This window comes from Paramisgurnus dabryanus, chromosome 6 (genome assembly GCF_030506205.2).
Source record: "Paramisgurnus dabryanus chromosome 6, PD_genome_1.1, whole genome shotgun sequence".
In the NCBI taxonomy this organism is placed as follows: Eukaryota; Metazoa; Chordata; class Actinopteri; order Cypriniformes; family Cobitidae; genus Paramisgurnus; species Paramisgurnus dabryanus.
The window spans coordinates 19,115,367-19,136,000 of NC_133342.1; the positions used below are offsets into that span (position 1 = coordinate 19,115,367).

The 20,634-nt window shown below is 40.4% G+C and overlaps 1 protein-coding gene across 11 annotated transcripts in view; it reads left to right on the plus strand.

Annotated features, from left to right (window-relative positions):
- Positions 1–20,634, plus strand: part of egfra (epidermal growth factor receptor a (erythroblastic leukemia viral (v-erb-b) oncogene homolog, avian)) — a 94,578-nt gene that overhangs the window by 53,721 nt on the left and 20,223 nt on the right. For 10 of the 11 annotated variants that reach the window (XM_065269903.2, XM_065269928.2, XM_065269922.2 and 7 more), the window contains 7 exons: positions 11,502–11,653; positions 12,502–12,688; positions 12,884–13,018; positions 13,128–13,193; positions 14,558–14,676; positions 15,315–15,456; positions 15,974–16,090. In XM_065269903.2, the coding sequence (XP_065125975.1) occupies positions 11,502–11,653; positions 12,502–12,688; positions 12,884–13,018; positions 13,128–13,193; positions 14,558–14,676; positions 15,315–15,456; positions 15,974–16,090 (918 nt within the window). The remainder of the gene's footprint in view (positions 1–11,501; positions 11,654–12,501; positions 12,689–12,883; positions 13,019–13,127; positions 13,194–14,557; positions 14,677–15,314; positions 15,457–15,973; positions 16,091–20,634) is intronic. The other variant, XM_065269941.2, reaches the window with a different exon arrangement.

Consider the following 20,634-nt stretch of genomic DNA (forward strand, 5'->3'; position numbering starts at 1 on the left):
TGGCTTTAAAACAACTGGGCTGGGACTGTGATTGTAGTTTTAAACAAGCAGTGCCTTTGTTTTTTGAGTGGTCTGTATTGGCTTGTGTCTTTTATATTTTCTATGGAAAAAATGACAGCAGAGTCATTGTTGGACTCTTATGTAGTCTTAAGAGAAATATCAGAAAACTATGAATTTGTTGCTGGTAATACTCATAGTGACATCTTTACTGCTTTCATAGCAAAGAAGATCTAATGGAGTTTTCTTTTATGCTAAATTTACCAACTTTGTCTCTAAAATTTCTTTTACATTTTTAATGACATATAAAAATAAATGTTACAAAGCTATAAAAATTAATGTAAAAAGCACAGCCAAAATCATTTAATCTTTTTAATGAATTTGATGAGAAATGTTTAAGTTCATATTGAATTGTATGACTATTGCTTCCAAGATCTTGGAAAATCTGAGTCAAACAGTGTTGAAAAAAACTTACAGGAGACTGATGAGATGACTGCTCCTAGTTTCATTTTATGAGTGTCTAAGAAAATGTATTTAGATATTTTTTTTCTATTCTGGGTTGTTTATTTATGAAAATACCAGTACTATTACTAGTAAAATACTATTACTCAAATAGATTAGCTGGAAGTTCATATGTTGGCACATAATCTGCATTTTAAACATGACACCCTAATGTGTCATTCATGGCTTGTTACAGACTTCTTTGGATTTCAGAGTGAAACTGATGGGTTTCATGCTAAAAAAGCTTTGCCAAAAATACACTAAGACCCCGTCTGCTATTGCGAAATGCAGCGTGCACATTCCACCGGAAACTTTACAGCCAGAGCGAGCGAGTCCAGTTTGTGTGTCAGTCTCTGATAGGGAGTGACTCTCAATCTGAACAAAACCACGTGTGCCCTCATGAGAAACCCATAATGTTACATTGAGTAAATGATGAGTAACTTCTGGGAACACGGTACAGGAAACTCATCCGTGTGCTTCAGTGCACTTTTGCTCTTTAAATCAACACTCGGTCACTTACTATTCACATTCATAATCAAAACCATCACTGCACGGGCTGTATTCCTATACACATCATCATCCATGATATCAAATCTAGGGCAGTGCATGTACTAAATGTATTCATTCAAATATAGTACATTGATTTACACAAATATGCTTGATTGTTTGTTAGCGGTGTAGCATTGAAACATCTGAAGTTGGTGGTTAGCTGTCACCTTTAAGATTCATTGTCTGCAGCTCTAGAGAAAATTTTAGGAACATTCGCTGTAACTGGGGATTCCCGAACGCAGCTGGCTCTTTCCGGCTGGAATGATGTGTGAAATGTGTGGGTTATCCAGCCTGTGGTGGAGACTCTTTTATTGCAGAATAAGGGCCTGGTGGTACAGGGAACAGGGAAAGAGGGCCACATTTTTGCCCCATGCTTCCAACACACTTTCTCTTTCTTTTGGCAACCTCCTTTATTTCCCGTGCCAATGACTTACAGCTGATATAATGGTTTATGTAAGAATAGACTGGTAATCTATTCTGAATTAATTGACACCCCATGGTGGTAATGTGCCCATGAAGTAAAGAGGAGTTTTCACTGAAGTTCATGTGTTTCATGTGGAAAATTATAAAAGTAAAAATTGTACAAATGTCATTGTTAGTCTTTCTTTTTGTTTGTTTTTTTGCTTAAATTTTTTTCAAAAAGTTAAAGTAATAATTCAGAAAGAATTTTGTATTAACATTGCAGTAAACCTGGAACTACTTCATTGCCATGCAGATGAAGATATGTTATCAACGCCTTAGAGCATCTCTAAACCTGAATCAATGTTTAACAATGCTCTTGTGTAACAGGAAATCATTTATATCGGTGACGTAGAGACATTATAGTAATGATTTTCATGATGACTATCACCAGGTTTACAATAAGTAAATGCTTAGGCTTCAGTTTAAAGACGTTCATTGGCAAGCGTATGTCATACTCATTCTTCAAGTATGTTAAACAAAAAAATCCAACATCTAGCTGCAAACACTCAACCTCATAAAGTAACTTTTATAGCCATTCCTTTCCTTTGTTTGACATCATACACATTTTCTGGAAGTTTACACTGATGTGCCCTGCTTACTTGCCTTGCTTGCTGCTATATTAAAATGTCATGCCATTTGCTTGGTGAAATGTTATAGGGCTATGTTATAGGGTACCACACTTCATAATGAAACACTGCATCCCTGTTTCTGGTCTAAAAGCCTACATATGTACTGTAGCAACAAAGGAGGTCGGGCATAATGTTAGAACTCAGTCCGTAATCTTAGCTTGACTGTCATGAGCACAGTGTGTCTTTGTTGGAATGAAAAACAGAGAAACTGTGTTTATTTTTGAGATAATATATCACAGAGCAAGAGACGAATCAGATCTTTGGACACTGTCAACTATTGCAATGAATCAGCTCTTGGCTCCCTCAGTTCCTTCCGAAATTATGAATAAGCCCCATGATTGTAGGCACCAGCGAACACATTAGCAACTCAATGGGTAATTGATCTAAGTGTCATGAATGGGCACGCTTTGTTCACATGTTTTGTTCAGGCAGTCTCCATAAGACAAGAGTTTGCTGGTTGAGAACCTTTGTATGCGATCCTGTGGCTCATTTCATTAGCAGCGCAAAAGGTCACGGGTTTGATTCCAGGGATCTTGGTTAAAAAAGCATGCTTCTTGTAATGCTTTGTATAAAAGCATTTGCCAAATGCATATAGTTATGTAAACGTTGCTTGATTACATTAATTGGATGCTTGAAAATGTGCAGATGTGACTCCGCTGCAACTTGATATCACCTACACAAGGTCAAAGTGTACCCATAATATGCTAGCATGCTACAGTTTTGCTAATGTTACTACTGTAGTAGGTGCTCAAATGGACCTTTTTTCCAACATTCCAGTACTGGACCTCAGGATAAACAAAGTCAAAGTGTAACTGGAGATGTACCATGAGTTGTTAGGGAGGTCTATCCAAGAGAGGTAAACATTTGCCTGTGTTTAGGTCCTTATTTGTCTCTCTGAGGAGTTTTCTAAAAAAGAAAGTGAGATGTGCTTGCGAGACGAAGTACATTATCTCATCTTTTGATTCAAATGTGTGCTCTGTTTTTCTTCAGAACAACACAACAATGTCTGAGAACTCAAGAGTGGCTCTTTAATCAGATTTATAACTGTGTCTTTTAATGAAAAAGACACCCTGATTTGACTTTCTTTCCTCTGTGGAACACAACATTTAGAATATTTTACTGCTTTTCCATATAATGGCAATAAATAGGTTTGGCGGTTTCAAGCCTCACAAAGGACACCATAAAAGTTTCATTTATCACATTTATTAATAATCTTTTCCAGTGAAGGGTTAACCACGGTGACAAGACTGTTTAGTCAGTGAGCTGAACTCAGAACCAAACCATTCAAAGTGGTTATGTGAATTGAGAAATATTCAGGTTTTTTTATTTAACCAGGTTAACAAAACTTATTGAGATTAAAATATCTTTTACAAGAGTGACCTCTCCAAGAAGGCAGCAACAAGAGTATACAAATATACAATATACAACAAAACATAAAAACACACTCATAAATCACAACAGTAATTTACAAAAGGATAAATTGTTGTTGTTGGTTTCCTGGACAGGGATTTAGACTAGTCCTAGACTAAAATAAATGTAAGAGCTGTCCAAACTGAAAACATCTTGCACTGACATATCTTGAAGGTATTGCTGAGGATTTTATTTTCCGGGTGAATCATCAAGACTGGTCCTCCTAGTTGTCAATCAGGAGTGTTGCGCAATTGCATTTTTAAAAAAGTGGAGAGGGCGGTTCTTTTCTAAAATTCGAGAAAACAGAAGTAATGTTTTTAGTAAGGCATGTTTGTTAGAACAATTTATATTTCCTAATAAACTAAGGCCTTGTCCTGGCTTAAGCTAATCCCTGTCTGGGAAACCACCCAACAGTTTGTTAAATGTATCTTTAACTCATTTAGCGACGGTAACGTGGTAAGATTTAGGAAATTCTGTAGGTAATTCCAAGGGGAGGCAGCATTATATATTAAACCTTTTTTCCCTATTTCTGTTCAAACCCTGGGAACTTTAAGATACAACAAATCATTTGAGTGGAGTTTGTAGCGTTCGTTTGAATTTGAAAAGTTAATAGACAAATAATGTGGGGTAAGACTGCAAATTGACTTGTATATAAAACAAGACCAATTAAAACTTCTTTGGGTATACAAGGGTGGTAACTCGGGGGTCTCATATAAAATGCAATGATATGTTTGATAGTTACACCCAGTAATGAAACTTAAGGCACTATGAAAAACTATATCTATTTTTTTTAAGTTATGAGCTGGGACATTCATATATAGCATCTTTATAATACAACAAAGGTAAAAATGGTGCAGATACCAAGTATTTTCTAGTATTAAAGGAAAATAAGGTTCTTTTTTTGTAAGAAAAACCTAGTTTTATCATTTATCAATATATTTAATTGACTATCCAATATAATGAATATATATTTATAAATCATAACACATTCAATTTTAGTTCCTTGAAGAAATATAATATCAGGAAACCTCTTATGTTCAACTTTAGAGGTCGAAAACATCATTAATTTAGTTTTATCTATATTTAAAACCAGCTGAAGTTGACTTAGGAGAGATTGAACAATATTAAATGCTGACTGTATTGAAGTGATTGTGAAGCTAATGAGGCGAAACAATAAATAACAGTATCATCTGCATAGATGATACCTAACGTTTGGAATGTTATCTCAAGTATTTTTTATGTTTAATGAAAATAAAATGGGTCCCAGAACTGATCCCTGAGGGACACCCTTTGAGACTGACAGAGCAGATACTGTACAATCTTTTAACATCACACACTGTATTCTCTCTGATAGATAGTCAGCAAACCAAGTGAATTGAAAAAAATACTGCATTCATTGAAAAGATCCTACATCAAATATAAATATATGTATATACATCACATATCTTATAATGTAATGCAAATGTATGTAAATGGTTTATGTTTTCATTATCTCTTATAAATGTGCTCAGGCAAGCTTGGATGAATTTCAATGCATTTATCAATTCATGAATGGTTTTATACATAGTGCATTACAAGTACATGTAACACATACATTTTATTAGTATGTGTGTTGCTTGAGTTTTGACATTTTTGCGGTGCTAATGCAATGCTCTATCAGTTGAGCTGCAGGAACATTAGATTACTTTTACTATGATAAAAAGTTTCCAAGATATTTTTGAGTTATATTGGCTTAAACGACTCGAGGGTGAGTAAATATTGACAGAATATAGATTCTGGTGAATCATTCCCTTACACTGCATTCCCTTGTGTGTGTATGTATATATACTGTATATACTGTATATGTGTGTGTGTTGTGTGTAGCAGAGGCGGAAGCTGTACAGTGGGTGAAATAAAATCAACACGGTATAACTTTCTGATTATAGAGCCAATAATGGATTTAAAGTGGATTCTGTGAAATAAATACAAGACTGTTCCGTGGGTGTGCAGCATCTGGAATGATCCATACACGTGTCTTTCTTCCCAGTTCTCTCAAAATCACCCTTTCCGTTCCTCCTTTTTTGCTCCGTCTGCCCTCCCTGGAGGCCATAGCATCTGGGTTTGGAGTAACTCAGTGACCGACCCCCATACATAGAACTTCCTGAAATGTCAGTAGGGCCAATTTTTTCTTTTTGCTGTCTCATTGCCATCATTTTTTTAATGGTGGTAGTAGTGTGGTGATGGTGTGTGTGGATGTGTGCTGATTGCTGTATGTTTGTGCATCGCTCCATCCTCTTCCTGTGAGTTCCGCAGGTCCCTAATCTCCGAAACCCCCACATCTCCATAGTTTTGGGTCTTGATCCCACTCATTCATTGCTGCCACTCCCATTTAGAGTCCAGAATTGAGCTTCAAACGCACAGAATACATTACTTCCATCTACACCCTTGGATTTCCCCATTGTGTTGTGATGCTATCTTTGTTTAGATTGTGACATATGTAACGGAATACACCTCCTTAGCCGAATCTTAAACAATTCCTTCTTAGCAGGAGAGGGAAGCGTGGGCTTCATCCACAGGAAGACCTGAGGAAGCGCTTTATTTTCCTCATTAAAACCGATCGAGGTCCTGTGAGGTTTAAACTACTTTTTAAATCCAGAGCCCGCAACTTTGGATCCAAGGCTATGATTCAGACTCGGAGACTTTAAAAATCTGCCTTTGTTTTGGGGAGAGTCAAACACATGTTCTTTATTGCTATAAAATACACGTTGCTACCTCTTAAGTTACAGGAGTGTACCTACAGGTAGGAGTGTAGAGTAGGTGTACCTTTGAGGTCACTGTCCCAATGACAAGCTGAAAGTACACATTTGTGATGGTATACAGTAATGTGCATATGGGACTCTTTATGGTTTAACCCTAGACTGAAAAGGACAGTGTTTTCTTTGAAACAAAGACTGCTATCTTGTAGGTGTCCAGGGAATGAATGTTGACTAATGGAATTACATAAGAAAATTGATTTCTCCATAATGGTTGGTTAATTTTCCTGTAACTCATTTAAGATTTGAACAACAATAAATATGAATCTAGGTAATGATAATGTATTTTGCATGGAAATTTGAATTTGCTCAATTTTATGTTGACTAAGAAATGGGGATAGTTTCTCAGGTCTGTTATATGCACTGTCAAAAATAAAGAAAAGCAGTCACTGGGGCAGTACCCTTTAAAAAAGGTCCTAATATGTACCATTTAGGTACAAATATGTATCTTTGAACTGCCAATATGTACCTTTGAAGTACTAATATGAACTTTTTGGGTAGAAAGGTGTACCTTTTTGAAAGGGTACTGTCCCAGTGACAACTTTTGTACCTTTATTTCTGAGAGTGTAAGTGTACATTCAACTTTTAAAATGGAAACTAAGCAAAGTGCAGTTCACTGCTGCTATCTTGATATAAAATAAAAATCTGTAATTAATTTACATGTCATTTTTTTATTGAAGTTGAAAAAAGACGTTTAATTATTTTGCAACAATTTACGTGACTAGGATCAGGGTGCTCATGGTGCATGAAGCCTATAGCCATGAGCATGAAGAGTAACACTCACGTATTACATCTTGTAGAGTAAGAAGAACTGTATAAACCAGCATAGACCGGACACACCTTACCATTGTCATGTTGGCACTGGGCCAGAGTTATTGCTAAATTTAAATGAGCCAATAAAGCTTTAACTAAGAAACACATTGTGGTGACGTTAGATACTGTTGATGATTTCTTCATCATAGGGTACAACCTGTATTATTGAACAACATCGTAATGTGTAGTTTTATGCAATATCCAATGACGTCACACATTGCTTTGACACGGGAGGGCTTGCCTCCTTCAACCTTCAAGTCATCTGCTGATACCCTTTATACTGATCAGGAAATGAGTAACTCCATATCGGCTGTCCTAGATAGCAGTGTTTAGGCACTGTTTATGAATTTATCTTGTACGCCGCGTGGGCGATAGGTTGATTGCTTTACTCTGGGCTATCACTTATGTGTTATTGCTATAAGAGCGCAATGTATTACAGAGAACAAGGAACGTATTTTCGTACCCTCAGTTTTTCCTTCTCAGCTGTTCCTACTAACACTCCTTAAACATCTCACCCTTAGCCAGATTGCTTTAATTATTGGGCAAGAAAATGAATATAGGTCAAAACACCCTATGTGGAAAACACTCCCAGTATAAAGGGCTTGAAAAAGTTATCAAGTGATATGAATTATAATCGTGACCAACATTCATTTAATGTAGTGACCCAGTCTGTGTAAACCCATGTCATTTTTTGTGATTTACTCTTCTTTTTTTTACACCTAGAGAACATTGTGTGAAAATATAACCTATATTGATGGAGTAAGACTATGTCAAAGATTGAAATCAATGAGTGAAATCAAACTTTGATGCTCTTACTCTCATAATAAGATTATGAGACTTTAGCCCGGATGTCATAGAGATTAGGTTAGGGAGGTTTGGTTAGCAGGAATGAAACAAGTCTGAGACTTACAGGCAGTTGGGTCTGTCTCACCTTACCTTTCTGTTTCGAGGCAGAAAGGTGTGACCTCTTCTCATGAGTGATTGAAGTGAATGAGTAACTGAAAGCACTAAAGAGACACAAGCCTGACTACAGGTTTTTTAATCATGTACAGCAAGTAAATAAATAAACAAAACATAGCTTGAAATTGTATAACCTGCTAAATTAAAAAGTTAATAAATGCATGTATTTTGTAAACTTAAAGTTGACTTTTGATGCTTAACCTAATACGTTTAAATGTGTTGATGAGCAAAAAAAACTTAGATGTAACCACATTTTTTTTCTGAAAGAAAATATTTTTTGATTATTTTGTTCATTGTGTAATTATGTTAAAGCAGGGCAGGATTTGAGACTGAAAAAGAGTTGTTTACAGGTTTTCTTTCAAGAACAGACACGTTAAAGAATGCGACCCGACAACCGCACAACAGACGTACAACACGTATCCTCCGTGAAAATCCCTCCTGTTGCGTGTCAACACTTAAGCACACGCTACAATGCGATAGTTTGTCCTGTGCACAATTTTTTGTAGTTCTCTTGTGCCCCATTCAGGTTGGACCACTTACACATTACTTTTGAATTACTGTGTCATGAGCAAGACACAAATCAATCTAGCTTTCCTAAATTGTGTAAACATGGGTTTATCTTGAAAGTTGATATAGCTTATCAACAAACACCAGAAACAACTTTGACCAGTTGACCTTTACGTTATCTACTGTAAGCCACCCATACAGTACAGTATGTCAAGCCTTTCTGCCACTGACATTGCACCTGTATCATCTGCATGACTAACTTGTCTGAAAAACTGTATTATGTAGTACATTTGACATTAAATGACAACTCAACACAATTAAATTTTTGCTTAAACAAAACGCCCTAAGAAGAATCTCTTGACAAAAAGCAATATAATATTCATTACTCATCAGTGGTGTATAAAGACCTTAAATAATGTACTGTATTGTTTTTTTTACCTTAGAATGAGACGTTTTTATCTTTATACATCGTGGGTCCCCTTACATGGAGGTTGCTGCCATGTTTCTACAGTAGCCCTAAAAGGACAAACTGGATACATTTGCTTTAAAATTGACATTTCACAATAATTTTTTAAGGCGTCAAATAAGCATTTGGTGTCCACAGAGTACGTATGTGATGTTTTAGCTCAAAATAGCATATAGATAATTTATTATAACGTTAAAAATGCCACTTTGTGGGTGTGAGCAAAAATGCGCTGTTTTTGGGTGTGTCCTTTTAAATGCAAATGAGCTGATCTCTGCACTAAATGGCAGTGGTGTGGTTGGATGGTGCCGATTAAGGGGCGGTATTATCCCCTTCTGACCTCACAAGGGGAGCCAAATTTCAATGACCTATTTTTTCACATGCTTACAGAGAATGGTTTACCAAAGCTAAATTACTGGGTTGATCTTTATCACATTTTCTAGGTTGATAAAACCACTGGGAACCCAATTATAGCACTTAAACATGAAAAATGTTTTCTTTAAAATACCATAAAAGTTGATTGGACACAGTTTATACAAATAGTAGTAATTTTCTCCTTCATTTATATGAGTTTTTATTTGTCAGACCTGGAACCCACCTTTTGACTCACCGTTTAAGAACCACAGCAATTTCTTATTGTCAAGGTTTCATAATGCTACATGAACCAGCACGAAGACATCAATGTGGATTCATTGTTTTGTCATCTTTGTCTCTTTTAACATTTTGAAATCTTAATTTCCTTCAAATCAGTGGGAATTTCTTTCCCTTATACATATAATCAAGTCACTTTACTTTAGTCCCAGTTGAAATAATGGGGTTGTATTACATTGCGCAATAACTTCATTATTGGCTACACAATAATGCAATTATTTGCTGTTTGACAGTTCGATGCGTCTATAAGTGGAAACTGCCAAGACATGTCTCTCAATGGGAATATCTTCTGACGCACAATGGGGTGGTTGATTGCTTTCGGATGGGTTTAATCAATGTCACCTTTAGTTACTCACAAAAGAGTGTTTGAGTCAGTGTATGTATCTCTGTTATGTAACTGTTTTTATAATACAATATTTAATAAAATACTTATTGAAAATAGTAAAATACTACATGTAAATAGTTAACTACATGGTAAAGGGATAGTTGATTTTCATAGTAGGATTTTGATAAATGATGGTAAGCACACAGTTGACGGTCCCCATTAAATTCCATCATATTTTTTTATTCCTTATATGGAAGTCAAAGGTCACTATCTGCTGTGTGTTTACCATCATTTCTCAAAATATCTTCTTTTGTGTTCATCAGAAAAAAGAAATTCATACAGGTTTAGAACAACATGAGGAAGAGAAAATTTTAGGGTAAACTATCCCTTTAACTAACATGTAGTTAACTACTACATGTAAGTAGTTATTTCCTATTGAGAATTTTGGTTGGAAAGCAGAAATGTTAACAGTTTGTCTGCAGGAAGCTAGCCCAGACCAGAGACCAGAGTCAATCCAAAGTAAATGTAGTTTTTCCCAGACATGTATAAGAAAGAGTTTTTAATCAGACAGTTTAAGCTTTCTGCCATAAGCACTATTTATCTTGGCACACCACAAGTCTTTCCATTGCTGCTTAGAGCGCTTAAAACAAACTTCTACCTACACTGAATTCTGTCTTATTCATTAGCTGAAAAGTCATCAGCATCCCGCAGACTGACTTTCAGATTTAAACATTATTATTAATATTTTAATTTAAAGGGACATTTCACTTTTTGGAAATATGCACATTTTCCAGCTCCCCTAGAGTTAAACAAGTATTAGTATCTTTCAATAGCAGATGACTTTTCAGCTTTATTTGCTGCGTAATGTCATTGGGCCTCCTGCAGCCATGTTACGGCAGCAAAGTCCTTGATTATTACGCCAGAATGAGAGTATAGTTCCTAGCCATATCTGCCTAGAAAATTGCAACTTTTAATTTTCTGTCGGTCTTAGTACACAATGTAACTACAGAACAGTCAAGTTTTAAATAGGAAAAATATTGACATTCTTTGGTTATTTTTTATCAAGATGCTAATGGTCTAATCAGATTTAATGGATTATGCAAAGCTATGCTAAAAGTAGTAGCGCCAGACCCGGAGATCAGCTGAATGGACTCCAAAACAGTAAAAATGTTTAACTCTAGGGGAGCTGGAAAATAAGCATATTTTCAAAAAAGTGGAATGTCCCTTTAAAATTAAAGATTTAAATGTATGGGTTCTTTGTTGAAGTGCGACTGTATGTGTTTGGAAACTATTATACTGCATATATTCCTAGCAGCAGTGGTACTGCCTTGATTTATGTACATTTATATTTTAGCCTTATCTTTATTGTACTTCTCCTTGAAGGTCTCAGGTTGCAACTGTATTTAATGTAAATCAAATTTTCCTTTTTTCTGTCATTTTAGATTGTCAGGGAGCCAATAACAAACTGGCTCTTCTGGGTACGGTGGATGATCACTACCAGATTTTAGTGAAGATGTACAGCAACTGCACAGTGATACTGGAAAACCTGGAGATCACGTACCTGACAGAGAAACATGACTTGTCTTTCCTTAAGGTATAACTGTTATTCAGCATTACAAAGACTGTAATTTTTTTAATCATAAAATTTGAATTATACAAATTTGTTGTACGAAATGTTTTACCACAATTTAGTTTTTACTTCATTTTGTGACCCTGTCTGTGAAATCCATGCTTAAGTGTCATAATCTAATCAGAGCATCAAAGTTTAATTTTAGTCAAAAATTTCACTTTAATTTCAATCAGTGACGTGGCCTTACTCAATATGAAAAATATTAAAATCCCCTTGAACCGGAAAGTTGCGTTTGTCTTCACTTCCGTACTGTGACGTATTTCCGAGTGAAACAGAATATCACGTGAGGAAAATAGTGGGCGTGCCTTGTGTTTTTCCACTCTGCTTTGATTTGATATAGAAAAGTAGTCTTTTCATTCAGAAATGGAACTGGCATCAGACTGACAGTTGGTGGGGGCGGGGCTAATAGATGATCCCGCCCAAGCTGTCTAGCTGACATCATCAGAGAATAATCTCCAGAAGTACATTTTCAGATTTTGAATAAAGTTTATGAGGGCAGCAGAATTAAGATAAAACAAATGACTTGCACAGATATATTGTTTATAATAAACACTGCAATATTACATAAAAATTAAGAATTGTCCGTTTTGATTTCATTGGGACGTTAGGGTTATATTTTCACAGGATGTTCTTTACATTATGTATAGTAGGATGATTTTATGTTGTAAACATTAAAACACAAAAATAACTTTAGCTGAGTTTTCACAGGCAGGGTCACATTGGTTCCCTGTTAATCTGATATCTGTATCTCTTGACCAATGTTTTAACATTATATAATGTTTCATTGTATCTGGTGTTTTTTTTTTATTTAGAGCATTCAAGAAGTTGGTGGCTATGTTCTAATAGCTGTCAACACAGCTCCCAGCATCCCTCTTGAGAACCTTCGCATTATCCGTGGCCACACCCTTTATGAGGACAAATACGCGCTAGCTGTCCTATTAAATTTCAACCAGAGCACTGGACAAGGCGTGAACCAATTGCCTCTGACTAGCTTAACCGGTATATGATTATATATAATATTTCCCTAACTAATATACCTTGTTACTACTAATGCTCAGTAATGATGTATATTTATATATTGAAAGTAATATGTATTATTTTTGACCTGTTCTCCATGCAAGCTTTTCCATGCATACAGTATTTGTCCATTTAAGAACACACTTTTAATGAAACAAACATTGTGTTTTATTTTAGAAATACTGAAGGGTGGAGTAAAATTTGCCAGTAACAGTCATTTATGTAACGTGGAGACCATCAAGTGGACTGACATTCTCAACATGAAGAGTCTTCCTAAAACTCAACTGCCAGTACCCAGTAATGATAGACGCTGTATGTCCTTTAACAGCCTGTTTTTCACTTGTGCTCATATTCATTAGTGCTTATTAAACCAGTTTACTTAGTAATAAGTACTAACAGAGTGGCATCTCACTTCTTACAGGTATGAAGTGTGAGCCGAGCTGTAATGGTTCCTGTTGGGCTCCAGGCCCTCAATACTGTCAAACACGTAAGTTATTTTATTTTAACAATTTGTTAATATAATCCTGGATTATCCTTTCTGTGGGTTAACAAGAGAAGCGAGTTCAATGATTTGTGCAAGTAGATTACATACAAAGTCAATGCAAAGACTCGATCAGACGCGTCCTTGTGTGGGGCGATGCGAATGACGCAATGTGGGCGGTGTGCTTGCCGCGAAAACACGCGCTATTCGCCTCAAACGCGTCTTCGTCCAAGTTGAAAATAAATCCCGCGAGTAATCTAGAGCGAGTAACACGATGCCCTTTGTTTTGTGTGTACGTAGCATTACTGTGGGTTCACACCAGCCTGAGGCATCAAATTCGCATCTACCGCGTGTAGTTTGCCACTTGAACATTTTGAGTTTACTCGCTTCATTCGCGCGTGAAATTCTAGTCATCGAGACATTCACGCAGAAATTCTCGTCATTGGAGGGACTTCTGCGCCTCCGCTCGCTTCCTGTAATCACGTCACTACTAGAGCAAGCTCCTGATTGGTTAACACGGCGCGTTTTTCAACCAAAGTTCAAATTTTTCAACTTGTGCGTTTCCCGCGGCAAGGCTCAATTCGCGGCATTTGCGCGAACTAGACGCGCTACACGCCTCATTCGCGCCGCGAGACCTCCAGACCCTCGTCAACACGTCTTCACATTGACTTAACATTGAAATCACTCTTGCTTGACGCCTCTACCGCGGCTGGTGTGAACATAGCATTACTGTGGGTTCACACCAGTCACGTTTGAGGCGTCAAATTTGCGTCTACCGCGTCTAGTCTGCCTTGAACATTTTGAGTTTACTCGCTTTATTCACCCGTGACACCCATGCATAAAATTCTAGTCATCGAGACATTCATGTGGAAATTCGCGTCATGGGAGGGGTTTCTGCGACTCCGCTCGCTTCCTGTAATCATGGCACTACTAGAGCAAGCTCCTGATTGGTTAACACGGCGCGTTTTTCCACCAAAGTTAAACATTTTTAATGAGTCCGAATCGCGTGACTTCACATTGACTTAACATTGAAATCACTAGCGCTTGACGCCTCTACCGCGGCTGGTGTGAACGCAGCATTAGGTGTTTTGCACTGCCACACATTGCACATTAATCAAAGCTTGCACAATAAACAGTACCCTGTAGCAGGGATTAACTTCAAATACTGTATGTTGTAAAATTTTTCATGAAATAAAAATCCTTAACAGTGCTTTAGTACATACAGTGCTATAACTGCTGAATAAGCACTACTTAACGCACAGAAGAATGCTGTTTTGATGATGATATTGAATATTGTAAAGGCATCTGTTGTTGCTGTACTCATAACAGTCTGCCAGTTGAAGCAAACAATGGTGTCTTTCTATATCTAGTGACTAAAGTGATCTGTGCAGAGCAGTGCTCTGGGAGATGTAAGGGACCTAAACCTGATGACTGCTGTAATGAGCATTGTGCTGCAGGCTGCACTGGACCCAAACCAACCAACTGTCTGGTAAGAAACCACACATGTCAAGTGATGCTTGACACCATTGTCATAAGTAAATAAAAGTTTGTCTTGCTGAACTTTGCAAACTTTTCTCACTTAGAAAGTGCACATATTACAGTTATATGAATGTATTTGATTAAATTTTTAAAGCTTTTTCAATAGGCTTTATGCCCAGCTGCACTACTTCCTGAACTTCAGCCAGCTCCTTGTTTCCTGTCTGCCATTATTGGACAAACTGATTAATCCAGGTGTGTCTGATTATTTGTTGTTGTGACTACTGAGGTCAGGCACACCTGGATTAATCAGTTTGTCTAATAATGGCAGACAGGAAACAAGGAGCTGGCTGAAGTTCAGAAAGTAGTGCAGCTGGGCATAATGCCTATTTAATTCTAAATTGAACACAACCCTGACACCAGTCAACCTCCCATAATTTTCATATTTGGGTAAACTATTCCTTTAAATAACACAGACACCACTCCACTTAGAATCATGTGCAGCATATAAAGCATGTCTATAATATTACAGGGAGACATTTACAGTATTGCCAATGAACTGCACAGCTAACCCGAATGGCAATGAAAATGCTTTCTCTATCGGAGTTGTGCACTCATGAGAAATTTTGTTTGTGCGCTTGTGGTTTGCAGGCCTGTAAAGACTTCCAGGATGATGGGACGTGTAAGGATGCATGTCCACGGCTGATGCTATACGATCCTAATACCCACCAGATTGCTCCAAACCCTAATGGGAAATATAGCTTTGGGGCAACGTGTATCGAGAAATGCCCACGTAAGGCCAACCATAATACCTAAAAAGTCAGACTGTACTGTATTATGTCAAGATTAATATGTTATGTTATCCTTTTTATTAGATACTGACTGTAAGTTCTACATTTCTGCCAGAACACACAAAAAACAACATGCAGTGCATTCAAGCTATAGATTATTATGATCAGTATCAAACCCACAGACTTTACGCAACGCTCGACCAACTGAGCTACTGTATAGGAACAGTAAACCTAAAACATATTAAACCTGAAGTTGTTAGGTGTCCCTTCAGGAATTTCTGTATTTTTGAGATTAATGTTTTCAGGGAACCGGGTTAAAATGTAAATCCAGATACAGAGAATCATTCTAAGCTGTATCATGAGATTACTCAACTCTGGTTTCTGAGTAACATCTGAGAAACTGAAGCAACCAAGACAGAATACTGTAATTTGGCTTAAACATCAGATTTTGTTATGCTGCCTTTGTTAGTTGTGGTTTATGACTGTAGATTTACTGGTGCCTTAACGTTTCTCTCTCAGACAACTATGTCGTGACTGACCACGGGGCATGTGTGAGGACATGCAGTGCTGGCACCTTTGAGGTGGATGAGGGCGGAGTTCGGAAATGTAAGAAGTGTGAAGGCCTCTGTCCAAAAGGTAAAGTTGAGAATGTTAAAAACTTAATACTTTTGTTACAAAACATTTTTTGAGGTCACAAAAGCTTTTTTGTGAAATAGACAAACAGGTCTCTACCTTACAAAGGTATTTCAGTAGATGAAAACAAAACATTAAGACTAAACAAACAATGCCCGTTTTTCAATTCCAAGAACTCAAAGAACGTCTCGGTTACGTATGTAACCCTCGTTCCCTGAAGAAAGGGAACGGAGACGTCACGTCGTGACCGACGAATTGGGAACCGCTCCACGGGTGACCTATCTACTTCGAGAAACTATAAAAACGCCAATGAACTTGGCATGCAGGTATTTGCATAATGCCGGCGCCGCCCCGCCAGGTGCGTATATAAGCCGCAGCTGCACAATACCAAATTAGCTATATTATTGCTGAGAAGCCGAGCAACAGTGCCCGGCCTGAAAACAGCAATGGAACAGCAAACTGGCGACGGGACGTGACGTCTCCGTTCCCTTCCTTCAGGGAACGAGGGTTACATACGTAACGGAGACGTTCCCTTTCAGTCGGTCACTACAACGTCACGTCGTGACCGACGAATTGGGGATCCCTACCAAAACGCCACTGCAGCTGAACCCTTCCAGTGTCTGTAAAAGCCCTCCGCCCTCCACATAAGGGGCGGAACCTAAGGCGAAATGCAGAAGGCCGGTCACTACCTGTTCCTTAACCCACAATAGTGAAGCAGCGAACTGGGGAAGCGTCTAACTGAGCGGAGCTAGAACACTGCGGAAGCCATCCCCTAAGAAGGTTAAATGGATGACATAATATATGAAACAACCAATAGGTTGCTCATAAGAAGTCTCTGAACAAAACATAGTATGCAGAGAGATGCAGAGCAGGCTCTGCTAAGGAAAAACGTGAAGGATTAGAACCCCACGGAGTATATACACAAATGAACCCCACGTAGGGGACAAATGTGGACGCCTAGCCTACACAGGTTTACAGAGAATACATCAGTGATAGGTTGACAGCGGATGCTCCGCAACACCAGCTATCAGGGCGGTGGAGGAGAGGCAAAAACAGTTTTTGTGACGTTTTTGCCCCGATGGCCTTCCATATTGGTGCAAATGTGCAGCACCAAAATAGAGGCTCCAAGCCGACACACGAGCCGACCCTCGGCATTCTTAACTAGTTAGTAGAAAGAACCCGAGTGGAAACCGGCTCGACACGAACACTATAGAACCTTGTGAACGTATTAGGTGTTGCCCAGCCTGCAGCTCTACAAATATCTGTTAGCGAGGAACCACGAGCCAGTGCCCAAGATGATGCCACACTGCGTGTAGAGTGAGCACGTAAATTAAATGGACAAGGCACATTCTGCTTTTGATATGCAAGGGCTATAGTATCCACAATCCAATGGGACATCCTCTGCTTGGTGACAGCTTTTCCTTTCTGCCGACCACCGAAACAAACAAAGAGCTGGTCTGAGGTCCTAAAGCTTTGCGTCCTGTCTATATACACACGTAGTGCACGAACAGGGCACAACAAAGCCATGGCTGGGTCTGCCTCCTCCAAAGGCAGCGCTTGCAGGTTCACCACCTGATCTCTGAAAGGAGTGGTGGGAACTTTGGGCACAAAGCCGGGCCGGGGTCTCAGTGTTACGCTGGATGCAGTCCGTTGCTGGGTGGGTGAGTAAGGGAGGCTCTGCTGAAGACACCTCACACCACTCGATGCACCCTCTGGCGAAGGGGGAGGAAGATGATGGGTTATGAGCCCGTGATTGTCTCCTGTCCCCTGAGAAGTTGGAGAGCGCGGAGGGGTTATGAGCCCGTGCGTCGCTCTCGTTCTCCTCTGATGAGTCGGAGAACGAGAGGGGGTTATGAGCCCGCTCGTGTCTCCGGTGCTCATCTGAAGACCTAGAGATGGAAGTGGAATTCGCTCTTTTTGTGAAATTGTGGGTGCCGACTGAAAAGTCGGCGGAACAGAAAATTGAAACAAAAGATTCCCCAACCGGCCCTCCTCCGGTGGGGGGAGTGGTGCCTTCACCATCTCCCGAAGAGCGATCCCCTCCATCTCTAGGTCACCCGTCTCAGGGCCGCTTCGATCTTCTTTTTCCACCCTTTGAAGCGGGCGGGGCGGGTTCTCGCTCACCGGTTCCTCGCTTCTTAGAAGAGCCCCGAGGAGAAACGGAGGCGGCCGCCGCAGGACGCCCTCGGCGAGGAGCAGGCTGAGGCGCCGACGGGGCAGGCGCAGGACGCTTCCGACGTGGCATGATCTGAGCAATGGCCTCAGTCTGCTTCTTGGTCGGGGAGAATTGCTGGGCAAACTCCTCGACCGTCTCGCCAAACAGGCCGGTCTGGGAAACCGGAGCATTCAGGAGCCGGGTCTTATCAGCATCCTTCATGTCCGCCAGACACAGCCAGAGATGGCGTTCCTGGACTACCAGGGTAGACATCGCACGCCAGACGGCGCGTGCGGTGACCTTGGTCGCACGAAACACCGGCCGGACACAACTGCATCGCGACCGGCCGCTCCACTGACGGGATACCAGTGTACCCCTTGGCATCTCCACCCTCGAGAGAGGTGAGGGGTGAAGGCTGAAACGGCCGGTTCCGGACGGAAAACGGGGTTATCCACGACCACGTCAGCTCTTCATGCACCTCGGGGAAGAAAGGCACCGGGGGCGAGGACTGAGAAGCCCTGGCACCCCCGAAGAACCAATCATCGAGGCGGGACGGTTCAGGTGGGGGAGGTTTAGTCCACTCCAAGCCGACCGCCTCCGCTGCCCGAGCGAGCATGGCTGCCATCTCGGGGTCGAACGCAGAAGCCGCAACCTGGCCCGAAGGCGGGAGTGGATCCGGATCGACGTCCGAGGCTGACAACCCCCCCTCCGACGTTACGGTGGACATCGCGTCGGGTGGAGGCTCGACAGAGCGCGAGGTCATCCTTCGCAAGTTTGGTAGCTGCGCCCTTAGCAGCACCAGACTTGGAAGGCGGGCGCCGTTCCCGGAGAAACGACACCCGTCTCCGCAAATCCGCCATAGTCATGCCCTCACAGATGGAGCATGAACTATCACGCAACGCTGCCTCTGCGTGCTGGAGCCCCAGACACGAAAGACAATGCTTGTGGCCATCCCGGGGGGCGATGAACATACCGCATCCAGAAACCAAGCACGGACAGAAATCCATCTTTAAAAAGACGACCCCGAACGTGACACGAATGAGTGGCTGTCTTTAAAAAGACACAAAGCTCAAACGTGCTGCTCTTTTAGGGAAATCACTCTTTTGTGCGGGCTGGTGAAACACACAGGGAGAGGCAACGCACTCACTCGAACTCAAGTCCTAAATTAAAGAGAGAGAGAGAGAAAGGGTGGAGAAAAACACTGCGAGCCTCCGCTGAGGTGTCTTTGCCCAACCAACTTCAGCAAGCTGAGATCTTTTTCCTCCAAGAACAGGGATCTACGAAGATCAGTATACGCTTCTCGAGAGCAGATGTCTGCCGGCTTCGAAGCAATAAAGCTAATTTGGTATTGTGCACCTGCGGCTTATATACGCACCTGGCGGGGCGGCGCCGGCATTATGCAAATACCTGCATGCCAAGTTCATTGGCGTTTTTATAGTTTCTCGAAGTAGATAGGTCACCCGCGGAGCGGTTCCCAATTCGTCGGTCACAACGTGACGTCGTAGTGACCGACTGAAAGGGAACAGACTTGTGTTTTCATGGAGATTGGTATTGCCAGGAAACCTAGAAAGAACAAACTCGGAGGGATGCGAGGACAGAGAACGCATCTTTGTGAAAATTGATATTGTGAATTGATATTGTGCTTCTGCTGTGATCTTCCTGTTGGCTTCTCAGCACATTTTAACTGGGTGTTTTCACACATACACTGTTTAGATCAGCTCAAATGACGTGTCGGTCCGAGTACGGTTCATTTGGGTCAGTGTGAACACAACAGCCGCACTATGGTGCGCACTAAATGGCCGCTCCGAGACCGCTCTAAACAGGTGGTCTCGGAGCGGCTTCCGCCGAACTCTGGTGCGACCCATCTGTGGTGTGAATGCTGCTCGACCTCGGGCCAAACCAAATACAGGAAGTTCTCCACACATTTGATCCACTGGGCTTCTGTCGTGACGTGAGCTGAGTGTTATATTGTGGGTTAACAACAAACAAGGCAATCTTGCAGAGATTCACTGTCTCCTGGACGTTTGAGCTGATGATTTTAGAAATGCACAGCTGTCCTCCACACACACAAATAGTGCTGGCTCCGTGAGAAGGGTTTTTAATAGAACAGTTGCGCAATTTCGCGTTAAAGCAAAGAAACTTCGCAAAGATGTGCATCGTTTATCTCCATATCTTGCTAGTCTCGCTCTTCCTGTCAGGCTGGTTGTCATGGAAACATCGGGGTTGGTCATGAGATGGTAAGAGCTGTCAGAGACCAATGACAGCGCTGACTGTTGTCACATGGTGTACAGTGCGGCGTTTTCGAGTACGGTAAAAACAACATATGTGAACACGGACCACACTAACTGAAAAATTATACAATGTATTTTCCACGTTGCGCAACAAAATATGT